Source organism: Scaptodrosophila lebanonensis, unplaced genomic scaffold (genome assembly GCF_003285725.1).
Source record: "Scaptodrosophila lebanonensis strain 11010-0011.00,11010-0021.00 unplaced genomic scaffold, SlebRS2 tig00000024-arrow-pilon, whole genome shotgun sequence".
Lineage (NCBI taxonomy): Eukaryota > Metazoa > Arthropoda > Insecta > Diptera > Drosophilidae > Scaptodrosophila > Scaptodrosophila lebanonensis.
The window spans coordinates 11,180,657-11,204,397 of NW_022060538.1; the positions used below are offsets into that span (position 1 = coordinate 11,180,657).

Sequence of the window (23,741 nt, forward strand, 5' to 3'; positions counted from 1 at the left end):
TTTGGTTGCACACAAAAGTAATGCGAAAAAAACAGTACTTGCAACACCAGTAGTAACAGCAGCAACAACACCAAATGGGTGGCTCGTTTGCTGCTGCTCCGCACCAAAAAAAAAAAAAAAAAAAAGGATTCAAATTAATTATGTCCATGCTGTGTGCTGTGCTCTGCTCAGCTCGCTATCAGCGCGTGCTCTGCATACGTGGCACACCCATGACGGTTATCTAAGGTCCTGCAACAGAGTCCGAGCCCAGACGAGTGAGTTGTGTTGCATACTTTTAGGGCACATGCTGTGCGTCTGTGTGTGTGTGAACTTTCGTTCGCTTTTGAGTGTGGGTGTGGCATTGATATTGAATGTTCATGTAATAAAATATGCTTTCGAAATGTTTTGGCAATGGCCCGCGACTCGTTTCGAGTTAGGTGGAGAGCTCCATATATCCTCAAAATGCGTGCCCGCGCAGTCATTAAACCTGCTGGAAGTCAAAAGCTACTGCCTACTGACTATATACTTGTAATACGTATATATATATAAACACAAACAAGTAGACAGGCACATTTCATTTGTCATAAGACAAAGCAAATGTTGAAACTTGCCTGCCAGCAGCTGCAGTGAAATTTCTTCATAAAGGCCACAGGATTGCTTCCATAATGAATTCTGCTTAGTAATGTGTTTATCAAAAATTTAAACTATATCCTGAGAGTTTTTTCAAGAGTTGCCAGTACATGTCCTTACAGAAATGTGGGCAGCTCCCTTTAAGCAAAACGACTACCATTTATTTCTATTGATATCGCTCTTAAGGTTATTTGAAATAATTTATAAATTTTATAACATTGCTCCAAATTCAATTTTTGCTTAATATCTCAAATATATATGTAAAATATATATTTAAAATGTATATCTAAAATTTTTATATTTAAAATATGTATCTAAAATATATATCTGAAATATATAAATTAAAAAAATATACATATATCTACTTTTAAGTGACGTCAATTAAACATTCGGATGTTCGAGCTTACTATCGGCATTATTCCTTAACTGATATGACTCTTGGAACAAAATTTGTTCAGATTATTTTAGGTATTTTATATGGCACGATTCGAGTAGTATTATTGCCTAAAACATCACAGCAGCGGCACATTGTCAAGGTGGGGAACCGAAGAATCTTTGATCTAGCTAGACCACTTTCTAGTCTCTTGCTGGAAAGAGCTGCCACCATTAATTGACGAATAGATTAATCTAAAACTACTCATTACTATAGACCATGTTTAATTCTAGAATATATAAATATATAACAAATCGAACGCATTTAAATATCAAGAAACAATACAGTATTATATTATAAAATTCTTATCCTTTCGCACATTCTTTCAAGCAACTCTTAAAGAGTAGTTTTGTTATTAATTAATTGGGTTTGATATTTTTACAAAATGAGGCAAGCAAAGCTGACAATTGTAAAAAGGACATTTTGTCTTCTGAATTTCGCCCCATGCTCTATTTAATTATTTTGAAATTCCTTAGAAGCAGATACGACTGTTAAGGCAGAACTTAAACACAATATTAATAATCGTGCAGGGGGTTTTCATGTGAAAAAGGCAACGAATCATGCTTGGCAGTCGTCGATGTCTACGCAGCAGCCGCTAAGAGTCATCACTCATGCACACACACACACACATGCGCACACATTTCGGCAAGTGAGTTGCAGACACGCCTGATTTTTACCTAGGGTACAAAGTATAGCATACTTTGTGGCGCATGAAGCGCCAGACTGGCGCCAAGCCAAACAAAAACCCAAACAAAAGAGCGTGCCACACACATACGCACATGCGAAAGTATATATATATGTGTGTGTGTGTGTATGTGCGAGCGCTTAATAAAGCGGCGACGTCACTTCAACTTTAAGCACAGAAGCTGCGCCCCAGCCACTGAATTTCCACCTACCCGCCTCCCCGCCGCCGTCATGCGGATTCGAAAGCAACATTCGCTAATGTAAATGTTTGTCTGCTATTTGAATTTTAATTACTTTTCTCGGTTTTTGCGCAGAGTAGAGCGCAGCAATGGAAAACTATTTATGCAGCTCTGGCCCACCTAAACTTTTTAATAGAATTTGGCCAAAAAACCATAAAAACTTTCCTGCCGCGCTACCAATCAAAAGTTACCGGCTGCCAGCCGATGCTGGCATTGTAATGCGCCTTAATTGAAATGATTCCCAGACCAATAATACGATGACGACAACAACAAGAACGACAACGACGCAGCCACTTAAAGGTAGCATCCAAATCGCCTGCTCTCCCAATGGCACAATCAAAAATCAACAGCAGGAGCCGCCGCCGGTGAGGTCGCTGGGTGGCATAAATTTTCAAATTGTTAGCTCGGCCTGTGGACCACTTGAACGGAAATGGCTAATTCCAGCTGCTGAGATTGCCGCCACCTCGTGGCTGCTGCTCCAGTGTCTGATGTCTGGCAGCTGTTCCCCACCGACACAAAAATATTCGCTTTTTCGTGTAACTTTGCTCGAGAGTTTATCAGATTGAGACGTGTGCTGCGGCTGTGGCTGTGGTCTTCCAAAAGTTGGCGTTGCTGTAAGAGCCAGAAAGAAATTCAATCAAAGGTACAAGTTAATCCCGCGTGAGTTCATAAAGTTCACAAGGCAATTTATTTGCTTCGCGCATAAACTTGAAAAAGTAAATGTGTAGCTGGCCATAAAAGGTACAACGGTTGTCAATTTGTGTGCAGCTCTTGTTCCTATTCTCCACGTATATTTCAGCAGGGTTGCAGGTAGAATAAAGTGAGCGTCTACTTTACATTTTTTGATGACATATCCCCTTAAAATAAGCTACTACTTTAAAACCCAATTAATCCAAAATGACAATGAATTGCTTTGATAAGAACAATATCTTCTCTCCACCACAAATAATTGAGCTTATTGAGAACACGTATCTCTCTATTATCCTTCTGTTTAATTGTTTTTTGAAATGCACGAGCACCAGTTCATGAATCGTCTGTAATATTAGACGGTTATAAGATGTCCTTAAAGCAATTTAGCTTGCAAGAACCATGTACCAGCGTGCATTCCTTCTTGTTCTCGGTTATCAGATATTCCTTTCTTCCTACAATAATCCTAACAATCTCTGTCATCGGATAAGTTATAAGAAAGTGTTTGAAAGGAACCGAATATATACCATCCTACAAAATTTGAACTTTATGGTCGGATTGTTTGGATACGAACCAAAGAATTTGTAAAGAAGAATTCAAAGTTATTCACGGGAAAATGTTACGAAATGGAAAATGCGACCACTTTTTTATCTTGAGACATTGGAACATCGATTTGAAACAATACATACTTCATCAAACTTTTGGAATAGTATCAGCTAGTTATTTTTAAAAAGGATATTATTATTAGTAAAATATTCATTTGAAGGTGTGAGCATCTCAACAAATGACATTTGGGAAATATGCAAAAGTAACCGAAACAAAAACGATGTTTAGTACTGACAATGGCGATGGCAATGTTAAATGCTTTCAATGTTTGAATGAATTGATTCCATTTAAAATAAAATTGTATTATGATTTTTAATTAAGACTTACTTAATAATACCTATACTTGTTTATTAACGACTCTTTTCCAGTTCATCAATGTCTATAAAAAAAGAAGAATATTTAACAGAAGAAAAGCTAAAACAAAAACAATATAGTATCGACATTTTTTGAACAATTTAATGAAATGTGATTTTCTAGCTAAACCAAAAGCTGTTGCGCTGAAAACACAATCACCCCTTTACGTTAAACTTCATTTATTTAACAAATGTGTTCAAATATTGAGTCGATTTCAGAAACATCACGCATCCAACGCCAAATTGTAAAACACAAAGGATAACTCTTTTGGGAGCAAAGCAGTCAAAAATCACGCGCCTTTGAAGTTGAAAAACCAAGCAACATCATTACTTGTGTAGAAAGGGGAAAAAAAACATCCTTTGCATGGAACTAAATCTTTTTGCCTCCAAAAACATACATATAGTACATATAGTCAATTAGTGCTAAGAGCATGTCAAACAAGCAGTAAGCTTTAAGTGGCATTTCTCTATTGCAACCCATAGCCCCAAAACGGGCAACAAGCCGTGGCAAAAAGCACAGAGAACACGTTTTTGTTTGGGGGCGTGTGAATCGAAAGGCAATGCCATTGATTGCCAATGGCTCTGTTCGCCTCATTTTACCTCAATCGAACAAGCAGCAAAGCCAAAGCCAAAGCAAAGCAAACATCTAATTGCCTGGACAGAGCAAATAGCCAAAGACACTGGGGACTACTTAGCAGGAGGCAATCCCACAGCTGCCCAAGTCTTGTAACAACAACAGCAACTACAATAAAGAGGTGAAGGATTAATAGCAAATAAATTGATGTTGAAAAGGCGATTAGATTGGGGAATGGAGGGCAAACAAATGCTGGATATTGGGAAGACAATTCTTTAAACACTCTTTTTTTTAAGTTGTTGGTTCTTTGAAAATTTTCGGCTTTCAAAGATTAAAGCCAAGAAAAGGAAAATGTTATAATTTTCGGTTCAATTTAAGTTAGTAAGTAGAGTAATTCCCCAAAAACCATTCCAATTATCACTTAATAATATCGATATCACAATATTTGAAATCAAGCAGCCAAGAGTTATATATGTTTTTAATAATAAAATAAAAAGCCAAATTCTGTAAGATAGAAAAGTAAGATTAAAGAATAGCAAAGCTTTGTCGCATTTTGTTTAGTTTTGTTGGGAAACATTTCATTTTCCTCGCCTCATAAATCATCTAAAAATTTACCTATGAAAAGAAAATGTCAACGCGTTGATGACGGCCAAAGGAAAAAGGAGGCGAAAAAAAGAAGCGAAACTGAAAGTCAAAATGCTAACAAAATACATGCTATATGAACATGATGGCATTATCATATGAATATTTGACCAAACAATCAACAACAGCAGCAACAACGAAAAGCCAAAAGTTGTATAAATTTAAGCAACCCCCAAGCCTGATGTGTCCAAACAACAAAAGGTAAAGCACAGGATGACCGAGCAGCATTTATTGGAAGGACTCGAGGCATCATGTGTTGGACAAAGAAGATGTTTTGGGGAGGTGGCTGAAGTGGACGGGGTGGTGGCGTATCGAAAGCGATGCGTGCATAAATTTTCATACAATTTTTTTTTTTCGTTTTTTTCGTACTCAATGGGGCGCAAAACTTTGATTTATAACTCCATATTTGGTTTGTGTTAGTTGTGGTGCTTCGTATGCCTTTCGAGGTAAAGTGGGCTGAGCGATTGGCCACTCGGACTACTGATTACCATGAAAATGGTCAGCAATGCTCAAATGAAGGACGTGTGGCGAATCATACATAGAAGAAGTCAAGTGAGTGGCTCGGTGTGCGAAAAATCGATGACTGACTAGACTTTAAGCTTCTATTTTTACTAAATACGGCTGCCACTCACTTTTCCCTCTCTTCACGTTCATTTTCACTGTCAAAATAAAATTGGAGGGGCAAACAATAAAAGGAATGGGGGTAAAAAAATACACTCGCACTCGCAGTCTCACACTCAGATTGCGGTCTAAAATTTGCTTGCATGTTGAACAGAAACAATCAAATTGCAATTTACTGGCTCATAGAAAACCGATTTATCGTTTGGGAAGTTAGTCGGTCATAAAACATCCATTAACTTCATGTCAATGTTGCATGCGCACAACAGACGCACTGGGCATTGGGTATTGGGTATTGGACATTGGACACTGGGAATGGGAATGGGGCTAACCAGGAGCTGGCCAGGAGCCCACTGGCCAGTCGCAAGTCAACAAACGTTCATTTGCGGTATTGGTTGTTCAATTTATACATATACTTGTATGTATGTATGTATGTAAGTATACTCGTATGTTTGTACGCACTCGTATGTGTGTTTGTGGGCGTTGCAGGCCATGTCGATAGTCGATGTCGTGTACATTGCAAATTGCTTAACCTCTATGGCATGTCAGCGTTTTATTTGCCTTTTTGTTGCACCAAAACTTCGAAACTAAATGACACGTGATAAGAAATGGCAGGAGGACCAAAAAAACATAAGGGAAGATTAAAAAAAAGTGTTGAAAAAACAATTGCACACGTAGGCAGAAAGCAATTTTGGTCACACTGTAACAAATTCTTTGAAATGGAAACAAATACTTTCGAAACATTTCAAATATTCGTAATTGAATTTAAAACTCAATCAAATAATGTAATGGGAATTCGCTATTTATAAATGCGCTAACAAGTTATGAGGCTTGAATTTTGGTGCTGAAAAGCATTACAAATTTCAATATGTACATTATAAATACAATGTAAAACTGATTTCAGGAATATTGTGAAATTATAAATCTCAAAATGTTTGTAATTGGTGAAAGCTAGACCACAGCCGAAATTAGCGAAATTAGCTTACTTTAAGATTTTGATCGGCTATCAATCGGAAGTTATTGCAACACATTTTCATATAAAACGACTATAACCGAAGTTATCGTGGATTGAATAGCTTTTTGAATATCTATTTAGATAGTCTCTTCACGAAAGATTAAAGGGTAATATAAAATGGTTTATTACATTAAGTAGTACTATAACATACCATATTTCTGATCAGCAATACAAATTGAATTGTGCTAGACATGGTCGTCTGTTCGCTTGTTTAAGTTTAAGAGCTGGAGTGACCAAAATTGTTTTTTTACTTGTACATAAGTTTCTTCTGTTTAATCAAAGCATTGAAGCCGTGCATTCAGATTAGCACCTTAACAATACATTTTTACAAATATAAAATAACCCAACCTCGAGCACTTCCGCGCGAGGATTAATAAGTTAGTGGTGGCTTATCTAAATGTTTTGAAAAAACCTAATCGTTTCAGTTTTCGCAAAGGTCTAGCAGGAAGGAGTCCTCTGGCAAGCAAACTGCGGTGACTCAGAAGCCTGCCACTGTATCACCAAAATTGTAAGTTATTTTTGGGACAAGTTTATATCCATATTGGCACATTTTTTGATGCGATACAATGATATTTGAAGCAATTAAATGCTGTTGGATTTCCTTGTTATTTAGTAAATTAAAAGAAATAATTGATTTTTTTTAAGATTTTGTAAAAAAATATTTTACATAAAAACATTTTTATTTTAGAACCAATTCCCAAATTGCATTACATTCAGCGTTTTACTTACATTATGTTTTAAAACAATCTAAACAATTTGATTATTATTTATAAGAACGACTTTGTTTGGAAAAATGTATTTATTTCTCAATTGTTTTTGATCCATTTATGCATTGTGATTGTCGTTACGTAAATTGTTAGCCAACTAGTGTAAAAGCTGAAAGCCTATTTAGTATAGAAGTAAAGCCGCCATATTCATAGTTAATCGACTCATCTACCTATACAGATACACAATTTAGGACTTGCAAAAGCTTGGACTATTCAGTGCTTCTCAGAGACTACACTTTCTTGATCGGAGCACATCAGTCTCATAAAATCTCCAATTTACTTTAGATTGGATGATAATGCATGACGTAAGGTCCAAGACAACAATTTCAGCTCAGACTCGCACTTTACTTTTCAGGAATTTATTGTATGTATATACATACACGAAAGGCAGTCTCTATAAGAGTATGCTATACTTACATTTTACAATCACCCACAATTTTTCACAGTGCATGGTTGCGCAGAAATTTCAAAAATTCTGCGTCGCACTGTGCAGAAGGAAGGCATTGGAGCCAGGACGTAGAAAGTTAATTGTTGCCGCCTGGCACTTCACTGACTTGGGAGCACTTGCGAGTGCACCCATAGCTGCTGTTGTCATTGGCAAGCCATGGATATCTGTGTACCTTGGATGGAAACTCCGATTCAGACTCCCATTCGGCACTTAATGTGTTACGAGTGCGCCGCTTCAGCAAAACTTTTGAATTACCTAAGTTACACACACACACACACGCACTCAACACACGCACACAAATACATATACAAAGATATACAAATAAACAAGGCGCAGAGTTACTTTTATGTCTCATGCTGTCTCCTGCCTAGTGATACGGTCGTACACATTTATGCCGTTTCAAGTTGGGTAACGAAGCAGCGCCCTCGTCCTCGCACCCCACATTTCGCTTTTCACTCTCCTTGTTGGCTTTCCACACAGCTGCAATATTTGCTTTTCATTTCGTTGTCTTAGCCCCCAACCATACTTGGCGTCTTGTGTCTGTTTAACAAATTCTCTACGATTATTACCTGCTGTTAAAAATTTCATAATCTCGCAGATAATAATTTAATGTGCCGTTTTAGTGGTGCACATTAAAAAGTTTGCCAAGAAATTTTGGTTTTGCTTATTTTGTTGGTGGTGGCTCTGTAGATTCCACTTCTGATAACACAGTTCTGGGAACAGAAAGGCAGACTGGCAGAGGGCAATGCTTTTAATAATGTTGTAAACAGGTAATTTTGTTTGACTGCCTTTGGAAGTTTGCTTTTCTGGGGAAAATCAAAGCGGAAGTGTGAGTTAAAATTGTCGTCTACGGCCAATTAGTATCGTTTTTAGCTATGGTATCTACAGAATTATTTAATGCTTCAACTTCAACGAGTATCCATTTTGATCTATCGATGAATTGAACTATTGTTGGGGTTATTTACTAAACTATATTGATAAAATTTCGATTCCAACTGTTAAAAGAAAAGGAATTTAATTACCTTTCTAATTAAAGCCTTTGTGGACACCAAGTCATATTAACATTAAAGGCAATGAATTTGCCGATACAAACGCCAAGTCTGGCTACAAACTTTCAATCATTACCACGTACAGCTGACAACCAAAAAGTAATAGTAATATTTATAAAAATAAAACAATATCTACAATACAATTTCATGTTAATATATGTAAATAATATTTAAGTAGTATATAATGTAATGTAATAATGTTAATGTATATAATATATGTTAAAATGCAATTCAAAAACCTATGAAGCTTAAGGCTCTGCTGGCCAGGCTATAATTTTCAAGTTAGCTTACAGTTTTAATTTTAAGCTAGCTCAAGTAATAAGTAAAGGAATAACATTTTTTGCGGATTTGAAATCTTTTCTATGAATCAAGCATAAACGTGTGGAGCGATTAGTATCTTTATAGCGATGTACTTCCGCTATTTCCATGCTACCTGCTTGCTTCTCCACACTTTTATCAAAGACACCCAGAAGATTTTCCATTCTGCCATTAAAACTAGGATTGTTTAATAAAAATAAAGAATTATTTCCCCACTTACGGGTCAAATTGCACAAAACACTAATTTTTAGTTAATCAGTTCAGCAGAAGCAATCAGGCTAAGAAACTAAGCTAATTTATGGTTTCATTTCTTCATATACCTTAACAGCTAATGACGTCGTGTAGGTATTCTCTAAGAGAGTCGGCTGTTGCGTAACCTCTGCCTTTTGCTACATGAAATCGGGCAGTACCTTAAATTAGGATCAGACATTTGGTCTGTTTGAACGCAATCGAGCTTTTATCAGCTACTTAAATTTTCGTGCTCACAATAACCCAAATCTCCATTTACATATATATACTAAAGTTCATAATCACCGCCTCCCTATTATATTTAACAATGCGTAGTATCTTAGTATTTAAGAGCGCTTTAAATCAATTAGCTTACAAGGCGGAAAATAATCTCCCTCTTCAACATTGATTGGTTATTGGAATCTGATTTTTTTCCGCCTTTTAAAAACAATTTGTCGTGCAGCAAAGTTGCAGCTAACCGTAGCACTCCTCTGTCAACTATGTGGCCACTAAATCATTGCCCCATCTTCCAGAACTTGTTAACCTGTCATAAGTGCCCAGCAGCAGCGACAGCTTTAGTATCCTGCCATCCTCAAGGCAACACTTGCTCTACGAGCATGGCCAACAAATGTGCGAACATTGCCATTAGCACTGCAGTCAGCTGGATTCGTGGCTGCCTGCCTAAGCAGCGGACTTATCTATGGCCAACCCAGACCCAGACAGCAACCACCTAGGAACTGCAACCGGCTCTTCATGCCACATGCTGGGTGGTGGTCCACCAAGGTACATACATACCTCAGTGCCTGTCTGCCAGCATGTGAACTTTGCAAAGTTATGCGCATTTCTGCTGACCATCGGCATTTTGCAGCTTTTGTTTTTGCGAAACTCCTGCCTGCCAGCCATCCTGCCAGTCTGCCTGCCTGCCAAAGGTCGCATCAGCAGCTGTTGCCCAACATTTCTCTCTGCTGGCCTTTTTGCTACTCCTCTTGGACATGTCGATTGGTTGCGCATCCTTGCCGATGCGTGGCAAACGATTGGGATTAATACTTTGGTTTTTTTGTACTCCAATACGTATGTAGTCCTTGTTGTTGTTGTTGCTCCTGCTGCACGTTGCTGGCGCAGTTTATTGAAAAGGTGACTGCTGTATGGCCAAAGTTTTGTCTGTGAAAGTTTGTTGGTTTGTCTGCCTGCCTCTGCCTGCCGTTTCTGCTTTTCTTTTTTGGTTTTTTGTCCGCCTGGCGATATTATCGACGCGAAACATATGTGAACATGTCGTTTGACACATTTGTCAGTTGACTTAAACTTTTCGACCGGAGTTTGAGTTGCTGTTGTTGTTGTTGGTGTTATTGCTGCTGCTGATGGACAGAAGGAGAAAGGAGAAAGTGAGGCTACTTTAATAAGTACTCTCAATGCCTCAAGTGCAGCTAACTAAATTGAATTTCCACACACATTTGTCAAGGACAACATGATTTGCATACGATTGACGCTTACATTAGTCTGCTTTAGTTAACACACTACAAGCCAAATGTGTTTTTGAAGCACGTTTATATATATTTCTTACATACTTTTCAATTAATTTATATTTTTTATTTACTTTTTAGCGATAAAGGGGTATGTGGTGGAAATTCAGGAATATTGTTTGAAGCAGGAGTTTTTAGAAGAAGGAATATGTTATTAAAATGTACGTTAATTAGCTTCAAATAATACAATTTAGATTTATTTTAAAAAAGTGCAATGTATTTGATAATACTGAGTGATATATTTTCAAATCAGCAACGATTTCTGCTTGTTATGGTATTTCTAATTTGAAAGTCCACCATTACGATAAAAAATTATTTCTTAAACACCTTATCAAGCAATTAAATAATTTTAAAAAACAAATGATGTTCACACAAAACGATATTTCGATACTATATTTCGGGGAATAGTAAGTTTAGTAATTGCTTTTCAATACTACCATCTGTGCTATCTTAAATTGTAGCTCTGTTTAAAATTAGTTAGTTAGTTTAAAGTTAAATACATGTGAGGTACAGCTGCACAGACCAGTGATTTCATTTATTTTTCCGCTTTCAAATATTTAATATTTCATGGTTTTTATGTTTGTGTTTTAATAAAATATTTATTTTGGGTTCATCTATAAAGAAAACAATGAGTTTGTGGGTTTATGTGAATAACATTTTTAATTTTATTATTTTTCTATTACTCTCCAAGTTGAGGGGGGCCTATATTACAACCACAAAGTAGAACGATGTAATTCTTTTCTTTGGTTCAATTAGAAATTTATTTTCGCTCAATTAATGATGGGCGACGAATGTATGATATCTAGATATTTTTTTTTGCTTTTATATTTTTTTTATTCAAGAAATTTCAACAAAACGGTTTTTATCTTCGTTGAGGGTAGTTCGTAAGTGTTCTCCGAAGCTTTAATTTAATAAACTTTTTTTTGTGGATTCGATTTAGTAAGTATATTTAAAGATAATAAAAAAGTCTTTTCAAAATCAATGTTTTCGATTCATTTCTTAGGCTTTCTATATTTTTTTAATATTTTGTAAATAATAGAAAATTGAATTACTGATTAAAACTGTTATCAGCTTGGCTTTTTTCAAAAAATATATATATAATATAATATATATAATATGTAATATTTTTCAAGATATTACTAGTTATTTTTTAATAAAAACAAAAAAAAACGGAGCTAGTTTAGAATTATTTTAATACATATACACTAGTTTTCTTTCTAATAATATCTCTTTTTTATTCAAACTATTAAAATAAGTGTCATTAAGCTGGTTTATTGTTTATTGTTAAAGCTTTAATGGGAAATAATATAATTTATTTATAAACTTAAAATTCAATTTAAAATAAATTACGCATTCTTAAATGTATTTTTATTAAAATGAAAGGCAAACTTTTGCTATTAGTATTCGAAAGGGATTAACTTTGCAATAATTTGCCGCACTTCATTTATTTGTAGTAGTAGTTTTGTTAGCGTTCAAATACTTTTGTTGCTTGGTGTAGAATTTGGTCTTCAATGAGCTATTTCACAGCCAATTAAGAGCTTTCAACAGCTTTTGCTTGCTGCTGCTGCTTCCGGTTTCTGCTGCTGCTCCTACTGCCCGTTAGCCCATTTGCATTGCAACATATTGCCCAAAATTATTCACACATATGCACACACACACACACATATACATGCAAGTGCACGTGTATGCAGGCACTGTTGACAAATGATGCCCATGATGTTAACGCTGTTCGGCCGCACTTGTGCGCCGCCGCCTCATTATGTGGCATTTAGGCTAACCACTTTAATTAGCTTTGCAACCGGCCGGCACACACACACACACATATACACACACTCACATACACAAATGCAAAATGCATTGGCCAAAGCTAAGCCGCCCCCTCTGCACTCACCTACCCAAGCATTTGCTCACTTGTGTCCCTGAACTCATATGTGTGTGTGTGTGTGTATTTTCCATTGGTCGCTGGCCACTTGAACGCTGTCGGTTGCAACAATGACAAAATGTTGCAAGTACGCTATGTGGTGTGCACCTTCCTGTGGCGCTAGTGCTGGCGTTGGCGGCTTTAGAGCTCCGGCTGCCGTTGACTTTAATTGAGTCACAAATCAACCAAAATATTTTACACCGCAAATTGTGCGGTAATTACTGTCGTCGAGCACAACAAGCCCCCAACTTCAAAGCGCACTTGATACTGAGCAAACACACATATATACACAGATCCACACTTAAACACACGTACACGGCGACTAATGGCGGCTTGTTGCTGTCTCGCTAATTTATTACGCATAGCATACTTTTGTGCGTTAGACAGCCACCTGGCAAGCCACAGACAGCCACAGATGCCAAGGGCGAGAAAGACGACAGCGTTAATTTGCCTGCTAATGAGCCGCGAAACAAGCATAACAGCACCACTTCCCAGCACCTCTCCTGCTTCTCCTCCTTCCCCTTCCTCCTTTAATTATATCAATTCATTCACTCTATTCTTACCCAACCACACTGCGTATGTGTTATGCCTTGACTTTTGACTGCTTGCGCTTCTAAGCAATCAACTTTTACTATCGCTATTCGTACTTTTTCTTTATTTTGCTTTGCTTTGCTTTGCTGTGCTTACTATCGCCAATTTTTATCAGGGAACATTTTTTGCATTCGACGAAGTCAACTTTTCCAGTGGCGCCAGTCGTCGCAAAAATATTTTAAAGAATTTTTCGCCAGCAAACGCAATTATTTGCAACCGCATAAAATGAAATGTGTTCTCTATAGGGGGAGAAGTGTTCAGATACCCTAGCAAAGCACAGTGGTTCGGCAACTACATCTCAATGAAAAAGTCAAGTAAATACATTTCACTGAAACGTATAAAATCATAAAAAATGTCACTAACGTAATAAAATGTTAAATATTTATTATTTATTATGAATTGCTGATAAATCGGTACTATTTGTTATTAAATAAGCTTTGCTATGCTGAAGGTTCAATTTTCTTTTAATATAATTAGAAAATACTTAACCTCATAAGTACGAGTATTTCTAACAAAACTAGTTTTAAGAAAATACAGAAACAATGAAATTACAAATACGTGTATATTGTATAAAATTAAATAAATATATTGTATACATTAATATAGTATAGAATGTATTAAAGAATCAATTATAGCAAATGTGAATGCAAAAGACAACTAAAATGAATAAAAGAACGTACATTTTGTTCACAAATTAAAGCTATTATAGTTTGGTTTTGCTTTGTGTTTGCTTTTCATGTTTCAAAAAAGATAGATAAATACCACCTGATGAGTAGGAAATATTTTCACACCTTCTGAACTACAATATTTTAATAAAATAAAGAATTGAAAAATGTTTAAAAAATAGCTAAATAATTAAGTAAAAACTTACATTCACAAATGGGTTGCAAGTTAAAAAAAAATATTTTGAAAATCAAAAAGGTTTCACTAGACATTCTTTATAACAAACCTGTCCATATCATTAAACTTTTGGTCATAATCATTGATACTGATGATAACCAAATAGTAGACCAAATAGTATACGGGGCTTCATAAAATAAAACAAATTTGGTTTATACGATTATATGAGAGTGTCCTTCTACCCATTTAAAATCAAAAAGCTAATGCGAAATAGATAAACGATAAAATAAATATAAGTGATATAATTTTGCTTCGATTTTAGTGCCAACACTACGTCTTGACGGATGAATCGCGACTTTGTGTCCAGCTATTTCCCTATACGGTGCAATACCTTCTTCTTGTTCCAAAAGTTTCTTAAATAAATACATCTTATTCTCAACTTAGAATTTAATTGCATATCTTTTACTCGCTCGATAATTATTAAAGGTTCTTTTCTTTTAATTTTAGTTTGATTTCCAAATGAAGAGTGTAGTGCGCCTGTTTAAAAAAAATTTGATATTCATTTTAAAGATAATATCTAATGCTCTTTATACAGCTGTTTCTCTTATAAAAGAATTAAAAATCTTAATTAACTAATACTTAGAATTTAATTGCATATCTTTTACTCGCTCGATAATTATTAAAAGTTCTTTTCTTTTAATTTTAGTTTCATTTCCAAATGAAATGTGTATTGCGCCTGTTTAAAAAAATTTTGATATTCACTTTAAAGATAATATCTAATGCTCTTTATACAGATGTTTCTCTTATAAAAGAATTAAAAATCTTTCTTGGTCTGATAACCGCCAATTCTTTTGTATTAAAGTCTCTAGACATTCCCCCAGAATAGGTTCGGAAAGCTCTTCGCGCTCACATAATTGTTTTTCTTGACATTTTGAATCTTATTTTCAACAACCTCTGTTCTTATTGTTCGTAAAAATCTGATCATATCTGAGTATTGAGCTGCGAATAGTTCTGTTCATACTCGTATATCCCATAGGACGCACACCACTGTAGAGAGTATTGAAGAGATGACATAGATAGGGCTGATGGCAGGGGAGAAGTGGGAAGGGGGGCTACACGGCGACAACTAAGCGACAGCGTGCAGCAGAACATCAGCAGCGTTCAGAAGTTCTCCTTTGCCTTCATATTTTGAATACAAATTGCTTTATTTGCGCGCTTGGGACACCACTGCGCCAATTTCTCTCCAGTCGCTGTGGTTGCTGCTTCCTCTTACACGCTACTATATCTGTTTTTTGTGTGTCAGTTCTCCACACTTCATTGCGAATTTTACATAGACATAAACAAGTGCCTTGGCATCGCCTACCTTTCGAGTCTGAGAGTCTGTGTGTGGCCGCCTGTGCCCTTTTTTTTGTTTTTTCTTTGCATTTTATTACACAGGCCACACGTCGCTCTGCTCTGATTCAGCGAGGGTTGTGCCGCCCCTGTTGAGGGGGTGTGTGGGTAGTAAGGTTGTAAGGTAGTTTAGCTTGTAGAATTCGCTTTTAAAAAACAAATTGCTCCCCGGTGAGCGTTTGCTCATGTTTTGGCAAAGTTATTTGCATGGCATTGTGTCTGGTCTCTTGTTTTCAAATAATAATTTAATAATATTTGTCATGCAGATAAATCATACTCAGTGGCTTCGAAGTTAATATGACAATGAGTGACAGGCTGGCAGACAAGAGAGGACTGTTCGTTACCATTTTTTTGGTTGTTGTTGCCCAATTCAAGGTAATATCAAGCGGACAGAAACATTTTCAACAATGTTGTTACTTGCCTGCTGGCATTTGGAAGTATGAGAAGAAGAATTGTTAATGAGAGCAGCAGAGAGGCAGCAGGTTCGTTTCACAATTTGAAAGTTGCATTTTATGTGCGGATTAATGTCACATGGTTTTACGATTCCACAAATACATTGTAGGGCACATTACAAAAAAAAAAGAAAAGAAAAAGAAAACAAGAGCAGCAACAAATTTGTGCCAAATATTCGTGCACTGCTTTTTACGACCTCTCATATGCAGATTTGTCAGGAAGTTTTGTGTGGGTGCACTTGTATTTGTGTTTGTGTTAGCAAATTTGTTTTAATTAGCTGCTGACAACAACAAAAATAACAACCAGAGCTGCACATCAACTCAACTTTGTTGTTGAGCGTCAAAACATCCGCTCTAAAATTTAGCAATGCCCCTAAAAATAACTCAAAGGCAGTCGAAGGCAGAAAACAAATCTGTAAGGCAGGCCATCGATGGGGCCTGCTAATGATGCCCAAGGTGCATTGGCAAACAAAACAAAACAAAACAAAAGTCTGAAACTATATGCGCATATCCATATTCCCTCTATCCAGTCTATATATATGTAAGTATATATGTCTATATGCTGCCTGTCTGACGACCTTTGAGGCACGTACGTGCGTTTCCAACTTGTTTTGATTTCGCATTTGGCGTTTTGTTTATGATTCTGTAAATATTGAATTGGCTTGCAATATTTACAGCATTGAGCAGGTGCCGTTGCAGCAACAGCAACAACAACAACAACTGCAGCAACAACAACATCATCATTGCCACAACAACTGACACGCGTCCAAACAGCTTTATTGTCTAATAAAATGCATAGAAGAATAAAATTCGAAGAACGCGATTATTTGGGCGTGTGGTCAAGCGATCCAACTATATTAGCTTAGTTCTCAAAATTGAACTCATTGGACTTATTTATCTAAGAACACGTTTAATATTCGTTATAGAAATATTGCAGTTATCAGCAAATTCGCAATCTCCAACTGTCCCGCTATAATATAATTAGTAAAAGTTTTTAACACGGAATTCCTATTTCACTGCTTCACTGTCGCTGGTAATTAGACACTCTTCAATTACTTAAGAAATTCTCGTTCCATTATATTCCACTTCCTTATACTTACATTTGTTAAAAGAAGTTTGTCGAAAGGTTATCGTCGCGCTGCTAGAGATATGTTCTCTTGTCCCTTCCGCAGCCGCAGTGTCTACATATATGCGGATCGGCACAAGACTGGCAAGAGCATATGACCCACTCAGATGCCTTAAGGATTACATATAGTACACTGTGATCAGGGAGAATTAGCTCTAAGGTAAAAAGGACCTGGGCCAGAAAAGGCGTATTTCGGGAAGAAACTTGAGAAACCCATCGCCCTGGCACCAATTCCGTATGAATGGGTATTCGAAAGCGTCATTTGGGTGTGTACTTCTGTAATTCTGTTGAGTGATTAATTCAGAATAAGGGAATGGAATTCTTTATTCTCACAGCAATATAATAACTTAGAAAAGCTGCCTTTCACTCAATTAATTTGCTTACATTTGACGCATGTGGTCATATTTATAGATACTTGCCTAGAAAGTGAAAACATCTATTGATGCTTTTATGGTATATATAAGAACATTATCAGGTAAGCTCCAAAAATGTTGAATGTATATGAGCTGATTGATTCTCTTCAAAATGTGACTCTTTGCCACTAGCTCGTAAGGTTTTGCTACTTTAAGACACTCAAACTGACATAAACTTGTTCTCGATTACTCGAAATATATAGAACTCCTATTCAGTATTCATATAAGGTGATTTTTCCAAACTGATCACAGTTGATCTATAATACTACATTTAAATAGTGTTTTTAGTTCAAATGAAGGAAAATATAAATCCAGTCCCATATTCCCTTTCTCATAATAAATACAAAATTTTGATTTTAACAAAGGGACACGCCAGTTTTTATAGCTTTTGGTTGTAGGCTGTATAATTTTATGACAAATTAATACAATGGGCAATATAGTGGTCCTGAGTGCGCCCTCCAACAGAGCCTAATAGGCGATGGCGAACTTATGTCGCCTGGCTTTATATTATTTATGTGAGCATTTATCATTTGTTCTGCCTAATATTGAATGAAACATATTATTATTGTTATTATTTTGCACATTGCGCGCAATAGAAACGTATAAAATGGAAATGATTCATGCAATTGTGACTGTGACTGGGCCAGCGCCTTTTGTTTATAATCGAATGGAGAGCGACATAAATATAAAAGGCACGCACCATACACACGCACACTCATAGAAAGGTTAATCGCATTAAATGGCAACAATAACAAATAAATAAATAAATAATTTAGTAATGCTATATAGCTAATTTATTGCTAATTTTCTGATTTAGCAGTACAAATGTTTTTACGTTATTTCTCGCATCTCGAATATCGTAAGGGGAAGTTGCCACCGAACGCTGTTACCATGTACAGAGCGCTGTTATGGGCGCTGTTAACAGACACGCTGTTAAAGCGGCTGCTTCCATAGAGGCGCTCTCAGTCGCCCGGCGGCTGTGAAAGTCGATGGAACGTGGGGCAACGAAAGTAATGTCCGAAAAAGAAAAGTAGAAAATGTATTAGAAATTATTCTGTTGGCCAATTGAATGAAAGTGCACACGAGCTTGCTGAAAATTGCCATCAAATTGGCTTAACACATGTGGAGGACACTCTGCAAAATGCTTCAATAGTCTGCAGCTATGGCCAAAGTTTTCCTATTAAACTGTGCACAATTGTTGTGATTCATATGCTGTCAATGAGCAACAAGAAAACGCGACAAGTTTTTATGACAAACGGAAGGCACTTGAGCGCAAAAGTTTCCTTTTGGCGCGTCGCAATAAAAACGAACCGAATGCTACCAAAACGAACCTGTATCAAGCCATCGTTAGGAGGATGGAGGCTGCTGTCATTGTGGCAACGTCTTTGAACTATTGATGGGCCATTTGATACAATTAGTTGGTAGGGAACATCAAGTTAAAGTGCCTCCTGCAAAAGATCCAGCCAAGTGGTAATGGCAATGGGAAATTAAATGCGACTTTTTCGAACTCTCATTACTTATTCACGTCTCTAAGGCCTTTCTAATTTGGCTTGAAAAATAGCCTCCTATATACACCTTTTACACTTGCTCGTACACTTACACAGCCCCCGGCCGGTACTTTTTCACCCATAATGAGTTTGTTCCCTTTTTTTTATTTTTTTATTTTGGCCATGCGGCCAGCATTTCAAATGCCGTGCAAGTTGCGTAGAGCCCGAAGGGCGCTGCCAAGCAAAATTTGACAGCCAGAAACAGAAAGTAACGTAAATGATTGAACGGGTGTCCGTCAAAAAATGCGTCTAATTGCTTTTTGCAGCACATCGAGTGCGGCAAAAACACAGAGCCGAATAATATGGAAGCAAAAGGGTTAAAACGATTGCTAAAGGTGATTTTTTGTAACTTACAATGACAGGCGCTTCATTATTTTTTCAAAAGCGAACTCACTTTTTCAGATCGATTGACATTTTCGTCACGCTGTTTTCTTTGTTATTTTTAAAAAAGTTGCTTTAACTTTATAGTACAAGTACCGGATGTCGTCACTAAGGAGCAAGACGGCAATAGGTTAAGTTTAAGATGTAGGTGTATTAAGGATAGTTAAGTTGATTTTGAAAATGGAGTTTTAGTTAAGATTTGGCAACCGATGGGGATAGGGCATTTGTGTTCCACAACTGAAGGCATTTAATAAATATCTTTAGTTAAGCCGCTTGTTGGAGTAAACAGCATACTCTGCGAGGTGCGCATACGTTGGAAATCACCATTTTCAATTATTAAGCTGCTAGTACGAGTATATAAATGTTTTTTAATACCTTCCATAACAATGTAATTTAAAACAAAAAAAATGACTTCCCTCCTTCCCCCTGATTTTCCATAACTTCCGTAATTCTTGGAATTGTTTTTTCAAATTTAGCAAATTCATCAGTTAGTGATCATGTGTCCGCCAAGTTTCATCTTGATAGGTCAGTTTTGATATTATAATTTCGGTAATTACTTCCAAAATTATTTTTCACATATGTACAGAGTATTTCAAAGTAAGGCCAACCGACTTTAGCTTCTCCACTTGTTATCCTTTTAGTACAGGGTATAACAACTGATATTTGCTTCGTTAGTTTGTATTTATGATCTGTCTTTGTGATGTAGAAATTAAGCAAATGCTGGGCTCTTACAGTTCAATCCACTCCCTTTTCCCAATGGAATTTTTGTTTAACTGACGTTATCTGTGGATCTGAAGATGGTTTCAACTGCTTTACATTTCGATTTTTAAATAAGAATATTGAACAATAGCCATATAATATGTGTAATACAAATGTAGAATATTCACAGTATCTGACTTGAAAAAATACATACCAGCAAAGTTTAAAAGATTTTGAAAGATCCTCATCCCCATCCATTCTTCCAACTAAAAATGTTATATTATGAGTGCAGAATATTCACCTAAAATGTCTCTAAGAATATACGAGTAGTTACGATCTAAGGGTATAAAAACAATATACTTGTATACATATAAATAAAAATCTCACAGTCACATACATATGTAACTACTTTGATAGACTGACTAATGCTTTAAAGTTCTGAGGAACACGGATTGAAAAATGGCTAGTATGACTGCTCTTACCCAAAAAAGTGAATTCACCTGGGATTTATACGTGCTCGAATTAGGATGACTATAATCTTGAATTGATCAAATATATTTTAGAATGAGCGGCATGTAGCATAATTCTATGCTTGGAGAGTTAAATGTTGATTCAGTTTGATAAAGAGTCACCATTATTATTATTATTCTCCAAACAATCGCCCAAACGACATAGAAAATATATCCAAAGCGTAGACTGGAATTGCAGCTGAGGCAGCAAAAATATTGGACTATCCAACACATTTTAATTTCGTTGATATTGACATTTTTTATTAAAACTGACAATGATATACAGATGTGTACTTTAAATCTTAGTGTAGAGAAATGAAGCGCCCCATGGTGTTAATATAAAAATGATTTAAAAGATACGTTTTTATACCCTTTATCAAAAAAATCAAGAGAGATTGCAACAGTTAGTGTAGAGAGCAATTGTGTATCTAATAACTTTACTTAAAACTACTAAATTTGGATTCCATAGTTTTGGAATTATGAGCAGTAATAACAAAGGGGGAAGGAGGTGAAATGAAAATATTAAAATTTGCTCGTATTGCCTAGGGATCAAGAGAGTCTATATCCCAAGTTTGGTTAATGTGCGCTCATCCGTTTCCGAAATTCATGCGATCATTCAGATGGACAGACAGGCGTGTCTATATAGTATACATATAATATTGATATTTGTATGATTGCAATACCCACAAGCTGAAAGTCACACAAACCCACTCGTTTAAATTCCTTATTCTATGCTCCTCGAACTTTTCTTTAATAATTTTTAAAGTAGTATGAGGGCTGTCGCACTCACACCATTCAGATCAGGGAACAATTTCTTGTGGCACATTAAACAATTTTCGAGCGTTTAAGACAAAGCGCGGCTCAATGTCTTTGAAGGTGTGCCATTTATTTAGCAAGCATAAGCGAAAAATCAGCCCAGAAACGAGCACAGCAAATGAGGCAGACATTCAAAGGTGGCGGGTGGGGGTGGAGTGGTGCTTCCGGAAAAACTGCTTATCGCACAGAACATTTTTCCCAGGGCTTCAAATAAATTTATTGAGTGGAAAATGTTGAAAAGCAGCCGCCGACAGCGCCAGCAAAAGTGAAAGTGAACATTTTTGCGTGCAGTGGCAAATCCATTAACCTGATATTTACTTTTACACACACAGAGACACATAAACACACTCACACACACATACACACACACACATGCACATGCGAGCGTAAAAGCGAAAGTGTTTGTCGTTAACGAGAAATGCCTGCCGTTTTGTTATTTTTGTTGCTGCTGCTTCGGCTGCTGATATTATAGCCACTATCCCCTCGCTCTCAGTCGCCACATGTGCAGAAAGGCATATTTCCTGTAATTGTTGTTGTAGTTGTTCGTGGCAAGAAACAACAGCAAGAAACATGATATTTTTACGTTTAGTTTGCAAAATTGAATAACACGTAAATGTGTTTAGTGCTCCAAGATATTGGTCATGGGTGTATGTGATTGTGTGTGTGTGTGTGTGTGTGTGTGTGGGCGAGTGCGGGTGCAGGCAACAAGGCAGTAAATTAAGCCCTCACCCACATGGGCAGCTTGTGTCCTTGTAGTTGAGGTAAATTACTTACAACACATTAAGACGAGCCGAACGAAAGCGCCAACTTGGTCTCATGAAGCGCAGCTGTTAATAGGCAGCTCCTTCGCCATACCTTTTACGAGTACATACATGTGTATATGCAACGAAATAAAGTACTGTATATACTAGATGTGTATATACTAAATTGTAGGGCATTTATGTATTGCAGAGGCGGTAGTTCTTTAATATGGAAACAGTGGCTAACAGTGTGCTAACCGGATTCCTAAGTAGTGCGTTTGTGAGCATTCGTTTGCACCTTCAAACATATTTACATTTTGCTGCATAACTATAATGAGAGCTAACTGGAAATTAACAGAATAAAGTATCAATTATATTTACTGAATTGGTAGCTTTTAAAATTGAAGCTAAAATGGAAAAGTTGCATGCAAAACCTGGTTCGCAACTACATTAATGTGTTGATTGATGCCTCAAAGCTGCAACACCAAATGGGCGCTTGTTTCTATTCTCTCAACCTGAAGTCTAAATCACTGTAGTGTCTATTAACGCACAGTTCTAATGACTCAGGAGTACATGTACATCTCAAATATCACATCGTAGAATGCCTCTAAGAAATAATATTTATCTATATTATAAAAAAAATGAATGCTCATCTGAAGATGAGACTAATTAACAATCACCTTCTTTAAATATTTATGCTGTACGTATAAGCATGGCGCAGTTTCAAGCAAAGAGCATAGGTTTCATAATTTGTTTACTTTAAATTTGCTTTAGTTTTTGTTTATTTCATTTCTTCTTCTTATAATTCACAACATTTTATATAAGAATCACTATTTGCTGAAGAGAAATTGAATATTTGCGTATTTTTTTGCTGCTGTAATAATATAGTTCCGGCAATTTATTAATTTGGCTTTTTATAAGCCGCTATTCCTAAACTCTTTCCCCCCAAGCTGTTCGCTTATCTATGCCGAATTGAGTGTTGCAGACGCAGTCGTAAACATAACTCTTCACTCTTCTTGTATGCAAAACAGTCGCAAGGTATCACATCACATGACCTGCAAATTGACAGAGCGGGAGAGTCGATAAGATTGGATAATACTGAATGGAAATTGGGGGAATAGTGTGTGGGAGTGGGTGTGGGAGTAGCGGAATGGATAACATTGGACTGGCAGCCAAGGCGCTAAGTCGTTTTAATGGCCAATAAAAGCAAAATGTTGTCACTTTTTCGAATTTGTATAAATTTTCATCGCCCAGGATAAGCCGCAGCTGATGCTGAAATACTACGTGCAATTTGCCAAACACAACCAACACAGGCACACACATGCAAAAGAAGGGGGGCAAAGGGTTGCACGATGCTCTTGTTATTCTTGCTATTGTTGTTGTTGTTTACGATGTACAAAGTAATTTTTTGCAACTTATCGCGTGCTGCAACAACAACAACAACAACTAAAGCAATAAGAGCAATACTTTCTAACTGTGTTTACTACGCTTTGCACTTCTCGCTTTCGCCTCTGCCATTGCCTT

At 36.6% G+C, this 23,741-nt stretch overlaps 1 protein-coding gene across 1 annotated transcript in view; it reads left to right on the forward strand.

Moving 5' to 3' along the window:
* Positions 1–2,222: 2,222 nt before the first annotated feature.
* LOC115620271 overlaps positions 2,223–23,741 on the forward strand; it is a 56,495-nt gene continuing 34,976 nt past the window's right edge. Inside the window, exon 1 of the mRNA XM_030513438.1 lies at positions 2,223–2,501. Coding sequence (XP_030369298.1) covers positions 2,223–2,501 — 279 coding nt within the window. The remainder of the gene's footprint in view (positions 2,502–23,741) is intronic.